General features: G+C 36.9%; 1 protein-coding gene across 2 annotated transcripts in view; it reads left to right on the top strand.

The window, feature by feature from the left end:
- LOC112464299 (suppressor of lurcher protein 1) overlaps nt 1-8,899 on the top strand; it is a 242,439-nt gene that overhangs the window by 35,615 nt on the left and 197,925 nt on the right. For both annotated transcript variants that reach the window (XM_025031213.1, XM_025031214.1), the window contains exon 2: nt 4,158-4,224. In XM_025031213.1, coding sequence (XP_024886981.1) covers nt 4,158-4,224 — 67 coding nt within the window. The remainder of the gene's footprint in view (nt 1-4,157; nt 4,225-8,899) is intronic.

Genomic DNA, 8,899 nt, shown 5'->3' with positions numbered 1-8,899 from the left:
GTGTGTGTGTGTGTGAGCTGTATGCATTTGTAATCATAATATGCACAAGTAATCATTTGCGTTGTCTCTCTTTGATTTGAGCGTGTTAGAAAAATGAAGGGAAGTAAGAAACACGTGCTTTAGTATTTTATTTTTATAGATTATTACAGACTAATAACTGGTGATATTTATATCGAGATTTTTTCGATTTTGACCACAAAATATTTTCATTTCTTCATTAATAAGTTGCATTCGTAATAAGTCGTGCGAGTATCTTTGGGGAGCATATTTAAGTAATAAAGTGCGTATTTAAGTAATAAAGTAGCATCATAGAAGATGTTTTATTTTCATAAGTGCTTATGTAATTTTGGTACGCATTTCACATTATTTGAATAGCCATAATAGTTTGCTAAAATATATATTATATATTTAGGATCACTTGACTCATAAATAAATATTATTAAATGTTTGCGTTTCTATTTGGCTAATGATGAATGATGAAGCGTGAAGTAAATGTATAATTGGTTTACAAGTGGTGCCACGTTTGATAATACTAAATAATAACATAATAATATGCCGATATTCGTTAGAACTAAAATGCATTTTTCGATAATATTAATAAAATAGTATTGAATAATATGGCATTTAGCAAAATGTACTATTCGATAGTTTTTTCAAGAAGTTTTATTTTACTGAATAAAAATATTTAATATAAATATGTAATTAAATTTTTAATAAAAACATTTTATTTTTTTAAAATATGCACCCCTAGAAAAGAATTTTCCTAATTAATAAATTTTTTAATGTTTATATCTAAAAAAATTTGGTTTTTATTATTAACGGAAAAATTTCCGGAATTTGTGTATTAATTTATGTAACATATACGTAAAAATTTATTAAAATTAAATTATCCTAAACTTCTTCACTGATAAGTGTTATCGTCACCTTTGTTAATCAGACACGTAATGTAATTATGATATTGTATTTGTATATATATTCTAAGCCTTGCTAGCGAATCAGTAAAAATTTTCAACTTCTTTGCTAACGAGTTCATTGTTACATTGATAAATAAGGAAGCGTAATCATGAGATACGGTTATCTCTATTTGAAGATGATATATGTCTATGCCAAGTTTTAGTATCAGCTCTTTCTTCTTCTTAAGCTGGAACGACTCGATATGTTTATTGGCACACGTCTACTGTTGAACGTGCAAGAAAACGAGATACCAATATTTCTGCTTACTTGACATATCGTATCATTTTCCGTTTTGCCTGGCACGAAACTCTATGTTCATGAAAAGCTGGTCCTATCTAACGTTCCTACGCGATGAATTATATAGGAGTACCAGTTCTGACAAGGTAGGCCACGCAATGTGTCAACGAAAACAGTTTCTACTATCTACATATATATAGTAATATAACTCTAAAAGTTGATGCACAAGATAGCAATTCGGAGTGATTTCTTGACACTTCTTTGTCAGGCGTGTGAGTTATTGCAATGCGTATTTGGAGATGCCGTCTGCGGATATCTATCAGTCTCTTTGTATATTTTATAGAAAGAAAAATGATATCCGTTCTATTCAATCTCTATCCATTTTCATGTATTTTAATTTATTTGCAAGTTTCCAAAAACACGTATGGAGAGAAATTTTTTTCGATTGCATGGGGGGGGGGGGGGGGGAGGGAGCGATAAAACATTTTGATATTTTTAAGGTTTCTCATTGTTTCGATGCGAAGCTTGCTTTTTGGGCGATTTTTAGTAGCAAGTAATATGATTTTGCGGCATCGTTGAAGTAAATATCAAATTGACGTCTCACGTGCACGTATGTGCATGTTATTACATCTTGGTATTGCGCTAGCTTACACAATGTGTACCGGATGGTCTTAATTTCTAGAAGAACGATAACGTTGAACATACGGTTTATTGGCGTACGTTTTATTACATCTCACTTATATTTACTGAGAGAGTTAACAAAATTATAAAAATTATAAATCAGAATTATTGACTATAGAAATATTAGAAACGAATTGTTACTTTTAATATTAAAATTGTTAAGTATTTTATTTTATCTATAAGAAAACTTTTTAAAGAGTTTTAATATTAAAGTAAATATCTCCATTGTAAATATATTTAAACATAAACGTGGCATATTTAAATAATACATATAAATAATAGAGCGTTAATTGTGAGAGGACTAATTGTAAGAAAGTTTACCAATTTAAGATTTGATCGGCAATTTCACTCTATCCAGCGAATCCACCTGGTTGCTCGATGAATACAATCCTCAATGCACTTTTGACCTGTGCGACCTTTTGGCCCAATGCGACCTTTTATGCCTACATTTCGTATTTCTCGCAAAATGAGATTAATACCGCTCATCGATACGGATATCGAGTTACCATTTGTTACGTCAGCAAACTTATTCGTAAAAGTCGTATCTAATGTTAAATTATTATGTCTTGCATATATTTCAATTATTACCTGGTTTTGAAGGCTGTTTGTTTATATTGTACTTGACACATATTGTTGAGCCGCGATATGTACATAAACTGGTCCAAATGGTATATTTGACACTTTCCATTTGCATATCGACATAAAGATCGGTACCGTATTGTGGGCTTCAAAATGCATAATATGATATTCGAATCACGAGCACAAATGACAGGTATCGACTATATTTTGTGTCGTGCGAGCCTGAATTTCTCATTTACATGTCAATATACGTTTTTTCCCATTTATTTTATTAACTTTATTCGTTTTGCGCACTCTCTGTTGTGTATTTACATTGCATATGCAATATATCCAAACGGCAAAAAAAAGATATGAAAATTTATGTAACTAATATTTTTTTATGTAAAAATCACGAGAAAGAAAAATAATACTAAAAAAATTGTATTAACATTTTTCTATAATATAAAATTAAACTTTTCCTTTTAAATAAGTAAGTGAATAAGAAATGAAAATTAGTGAAAGTATTATGCGTAAATCGTATTATAGGTAGGTGCTGCAATTTGAAAATTCCACGCGACTGATATTGGAACCGAATCGGCAAATCGATACGTAGTATTATCGCGAATTCGTCGGTCTTTTTACGCGTTAGACATATCAGAGAGTTTATAGCGAAAGCGCAAAGAGGCGAGCTATATTCTCGCAAAAATTCGGTACGACGCTTCTTGCACGGCTGCTTTTGTATCGAGCGTTCGTGCGTGCGAACTCATGGTGAGTGCATGCTGATGCGCATGCACGACGGCATATGCACACGCTGAGTTCATTTGTTATCGGCACAATGGACAGTAGAGGATTGCCTTACTCCCCATATATTCACCATGTATGGAGCTTCCTGTTTCTCACACACGGGATATGCGTTTCTCGTACCTGCGTTATACTTACTCGGGTGTAATAAGCGTCACGTTAATCACGTTAAACCGCGCAGATTATTTTCCATTATAGCTTCACACAAACATGTGTACGTACATAAATTGATAAATATTAATATTAAAAATTTAATTATCCCTGAAATGAATAGTGGAACGTATTACATATGTACTGTTAACCGCAGATTATTTAATACGGTCCTGTTTGAATATAATATTTATCGAGTCAGGGAATGAATGCTGGGCTTCTTTATACAGCATATACTCCTTGTATACACACAGTTGTGTAGTGATTTTTATCGGTAAAAGAAGTTACGGCACCATAAACAATTATAGATCTTACTTCTTTACAGAAAGTTGAGGAAGTAGTCTCTGTGCTCGATAAACTGATAGATCTAATTTAAAGAATCCTACGTTAATTTCTTCTTGAATAGAGTTTGCGAAACCGTCATTTATTTTCAATCAGAAACTTTGTAATTTTCAAGAAGGATTACATGTCCTGTCAATCAGAATTCGCATTAAGTCTTTATTAAAGTAACATGGGTACTCGTTTAGCTTGAAACTGAATTTGCAGAAAGACTAGAACCTTTTAATTTTTAATGATAACTACCTCCAACGAGTAATTAGGACTCTTATTAAGCTTTCATTAAAGAAGAATTGATTTCAAATTTATCAAAGTGTTCGCAATCGAAAGGGAATGTAATTATAATTTTAATTACGGTCAGATTTTTTTATGGGCTGCTATAATATTCGTTGGAAGCAATATGTGTTTATAAATATTTCACGCGTTAATTCTAATTTCAGATGCAGAGAGCAGTGCTGCTACTCTGTTGGCTGCCGCTCCTCAACCACTGCCACGCCGTAAATCCAGGTAAATATCGATCTATTTCTAGAACAGCGACGTCGGCGAGCACATATTGCAGATAGGCAGATAGGCGTTAAGTATTCGCCGTGTTACCGACGTGAAATCTCGCGGATTCGCGCGCAAAGGGGAGCTAGATTTTATTATTCCGGATAGGCGATTCCTTCTCCGACACGCTTCGGCGAAACGGATTACTGTTAACGCGAACCGATATTGCATACGTCGGTTTAAGGATCCGTTATCGTGCGAACGTAAGCCGCATTTACGTGGCGCATCGGGCTTAACGTATAGCCGGACGTTAGGTGCCTGAACGCATTAGTATCCAGGCAACGTGTCCGACAAAAACAATGCCCCTGTTACCACGAGCCACCGCCGCGCCACGCCGCGCGCCAGCCGGCTTCGGCCAGCTAGCCAGTTCTGTTGGCGAAGTCACGAATTACAGGAATACATGCGTCCTGCTTGTTCTCTCGTGTATATTACACGAGATATGGTAATCGTTGATAACGCTCATAGACATATCATGGTTATAACAGATGGAAGTATAAAATACCTATTTAAATATAGGGCAGGAAGCGTTAAATTAAAAGAGACCAAAAACAGTTTATTTATTTTAAAAGCTTCTTTAGGGCCCTATCCACGCGGATCTGCTATTAATTTCTTCTTTAGCCAGTACTTTTTGAGCGTAATATTTGAAGTTATAATGTCTATTAGTCTTAAAATATATGTGAATATGTATTGTATATAGAGTGCGCGTAAGATTTATAGTTGGCACATTTTTGTGACAACGCGTATAGTATCATTAACTAAAGTAATAGTACTGTTATAATTTATAATATAGCCGTACCAAGCATCGCCTATTACGGAAGTTTTATTTACGTGTGAGGCGAGTCGTATCAAGTTTTACGCGATTTCATTAGTGGCAACAGCTTATTACGTTAAAACTCATAATATTGAGCTCGTGTACTTTATTATAACCAACATGAGTTTTATACGGAGTCGTAAGTGAGCGATTGTAAAAATCCATACGCGACGCTGACGCTATTCGAAGTAATACCATATGTCGAGCGTTATAGCTCGCAGGTATAACGTTACCGTGTACACGTATATTTGCATTTTTCTCGCATGGGTGGGCAGAAGCGACGCGTAAGCGAAATGTCTATATACAAAAAAGACAGCGCTTAGTTATACGTAATGTACTACGTCATATGACGTCAAATGCAGACGCTGAATTATATTCAGCTTGATGGATCGTTTGGTGCGACTGGTATTCATTGCTTTAGTAGACAACTTCGAACCTGGCTCATAAATCAGACATCAATACAATACAAAAGGTTTTTCGAGCCAAAGTTTAGCTTGATAATCGTATTCTTAGTTTATCCCTTAATGATACATAAATCGAGTAATGGCTAGCGAAAGAGCTCTCTTACTTGTCACAAGTTTGGAATTTATAAAACTTTTATTATCACGCTTGAAGACAGCTAGTTCACTATATATAGGAAGCACAATTATTAATAAACATGACGGACGGATGCTATAAACTTAAGATAAGAAAATAAACGCGGTAATAGAGAATTTTTCGTAATTTTGGTTACCGTAAGTAAGCAGAAGACGAAGATTATTAAAGTGCATTCGTGCAGATCAAGTAGAAAGTAGACGAGTGATTCGTAAGCGCAATTTTTCTATAGTGGAAGAGAAAAATAACGAGCTTGGTTATACGCGTCGTATAACTGACCAACGTTATCCGGTGAGTGTGTCACATTTAATTTGGTCGAGCGTGCCGGCGTGCGGAGCTCGCTACACGATATTCATTGCTTCGCTTCGGTCGGCATCATTGAGCCCGTTACGTAGATATGTACGTGTGCATCACATATGCGGTTAACAGCACGGAACAAACGACTCTCCAGTTTCTCTGTCTCTCTCTCTTTTTCTCCTTCCGTCTTTGTTCTATAACACGTTTTCGCACGTGTCTGTCGGTCACGCGCGTGCAGTGGAAATATTTCGATGGTTTTAACTTGTCAACGTCTAGCAACGCTAGGGTTCATCGAGCGGAATTGCTGAAAATTCCGTCGTTAGCCCTGGAACACGAGCGATACGTTAATTTCTCACTCTCGTTTGCTACTACGTAATGTTCTGTCGTCACGTCCGAGCGCTTCGGATATCACGTTGTACTCGTGGAAGCAAGTTTAGATCTAATCAATTCAGTCGTCACGCGCCGGAGAATAATTTTGCTCAGTTTCCGCAGGAATAGCCGGAGAAATCCCGTTGTGGCTGCAGGGCAAAAGTTACGCTATTACGATCTTAGACCGAAGCTAGAATATGCTCGCTTTCGGCTTACCGGAAGTTTAATAATACGGCTCGCGGAAAGCGGCAAAACTTCGATCCAGTCTATATCTCGTCGGATTTGCTCGCGTACTCGCCTACTCGTGTTACACAAGCAAGTACACCGATCTAAGAGTAATATTCATTAAAGGTCCGGCATTGCGCGTACTTGTGAATTCTGGCCGCGCTAAAGCGTATATTTAAGTTGTAATCGTCGTGCAATTACAAACTTTTCCGAGTTTATCTTTCCGAGTCCCGAGCTGGGTGGGTGAACGCTTACGCGTTAGATTTTTCGTGTAATCCGGAAATTGAGCTGGGGTGCCACTCGATTAAGCATGCAATTAATACAAATTTCGAATTTCGAATTTTGAAATTTTCGTGTTTCTATAATATGCATGCAAACGGCGATTCTATATTTCTTTTTCAAACTTTAGTTTATCTGTTTAGTTTATCACAAGCGCACGAAAGGCGAAACAAATAATAGATATAATCGTCTTGGGATTATAAATTTCCACCAGAATTATATTCGCGCTCTACATGCAAAATGTGTACGGTCGATTCAGGTACCATGAGTATAGCGAGTAAAACAAGGTGTTAACTACATTTACATAAGCCGCATTCTCGGTCGAATGTACGATCGGCAAAAACAGTTTGCTGAAAATGTAGTCTTATTTCGAGCTTGTAAATCGTACAACTTGGAAATAGCCTCGCCCTTCTCCGATTTCCGGATAACGTGCAAACGCGCAGGCGACACTGGTATACTTTTAACTGCTTTTCCCAGAAACGCGCCGGCACCGCAAGCACCGTAACTCAATCGTATGTAAATTGCCGGCGGTGTAATCTCGTAAAGCGGCTTAACGTTACGACGAAAGTTTTGCAACATGCCGAGGGGTGGGGAAGGAGGTGCCCAAAACTCACGATATAAATAGACGTAATTCTTTATCCAGGGTAACACCTGGAACGCAAGGTCAATACCTTTCAATTGATCTGGACTATACTTCTTAACCTTATCCGGTCGACTGCTTTCGGTTCTATCGATCCTATCAAGTGGAAACTACGAGACCCGAAACCAGGGCCGATTCGACCAATTGGCAATAGCGCGGTAACGCGGTTTCATTGCGGGCTGCTACTCCGATTGTTTGATGACCTCATGTTGTTATCTAAGTTGCACCAAACTTTATCTGGCTTCCGAGTAGTAATTTCGGTGCCAACTTGAAGTTTATCCCTTTGTGTCTGTCACTCTGAAAGACGTCCGCGTCGCGATCACCGCTTGGACATGTTATAAAATAATGCAGAAACGTGTTAATGTTTGTCGTACGATTGTGTAAAATTCCATGAGACAGTAATTTTGTCGTTTATAAAATAACGATTTATTAAATCTAACCTAGATCGCTTGTTTTTATTTTTTTCTCATAAATATTGCAATCTTTTTTTTTCTATTTTACGCGTACGTTAAATTTTGGGAGAATTTTATAGTTTCTTTTATTTAATAATATAAAAGTCTTGATATATATGATTATGATAATAAAAGACGCGTAACGGCCAAAGAAACGGATAAAGCTTCGATGAAATATACCAGCTGACTTGGTGCCCATTCGTAAGCCGGGGCCGAGTAAAACGCAAAGTAATAACGCGCGAGATTCGGGCATGCCAGATTTATCGCGGCAACACACACCACTGACGTGACGGGAACGGTAACGAGGCTCAACGACAGCTGGTGCACGGCCCACTTCTCGCGAGTGAGAATACGTCCTACAGTCCTACACGTATCAGTTTCCATACACGTACATAACGAATACGCGATAACTGCGCAAACTTTTATCGGCAAAGAAGATTCTCATTTACAGTCTTGAAAAAATATCATCGCGTTTTTATGGATTTTCTCGAAAAATGAATAAACCGTTATTTTATTTTATTTAGTTTTTATAATTTAGGAATTGAACCAAAGAATATATACTATCTACCTGTATCGTGTCCCATATTCTCACCGCAGATTGGCAACCTGCTATCGATGAGTAACATCAAAGAGACACTCGATGAAACGGTCGGTCTGTATGACAAATGGAGCGGTCGTTATAAAATCCTGTATACAAAAAAAGAAAAAAAAAGAAAATAGGAATGCACGTTTCGAGGTAAAACCCTACGGCTGTTCTACATGGCCATCTCGCAATTCTTAGCGAATATCTGTCACTGCGGAAATTCAATTTCAGGGATCACCGCAGTGACAAGATTAATAGTCGGCCGTTCTGCAACTAAGTTGTGAAAAAATGAATTATTAACGAAAAAGAAGAAATGGAGATCAATACGCTACGTAATGGCGATGGAAAGTTGATATTTCAAATAAGTTAATCAGTTAATCTGTTTC

Source organism: Temnothorax curvispinosus, unplaced genomic scaffold (assembly GCF_003070985.1).
Source record: "Temnothorax curvispinosus isolate PA1 unplaced genomic scaffold, ASM307098v1 QBEX01014079.1, whole genome shotgun sequence".
Classification (NCBI taxonomy): domain Eukaryota; kingdom Metazoa; phylum Arthropoda; class Insecta; order Hymenoptera; family Formicidae; genus Temnothorax; species Temnothorax curvispinosus.
Note: the sequence above shows the minus strand (reverse complement) of the source record. Positions and strands in the feature narration are given on the sequence as shown.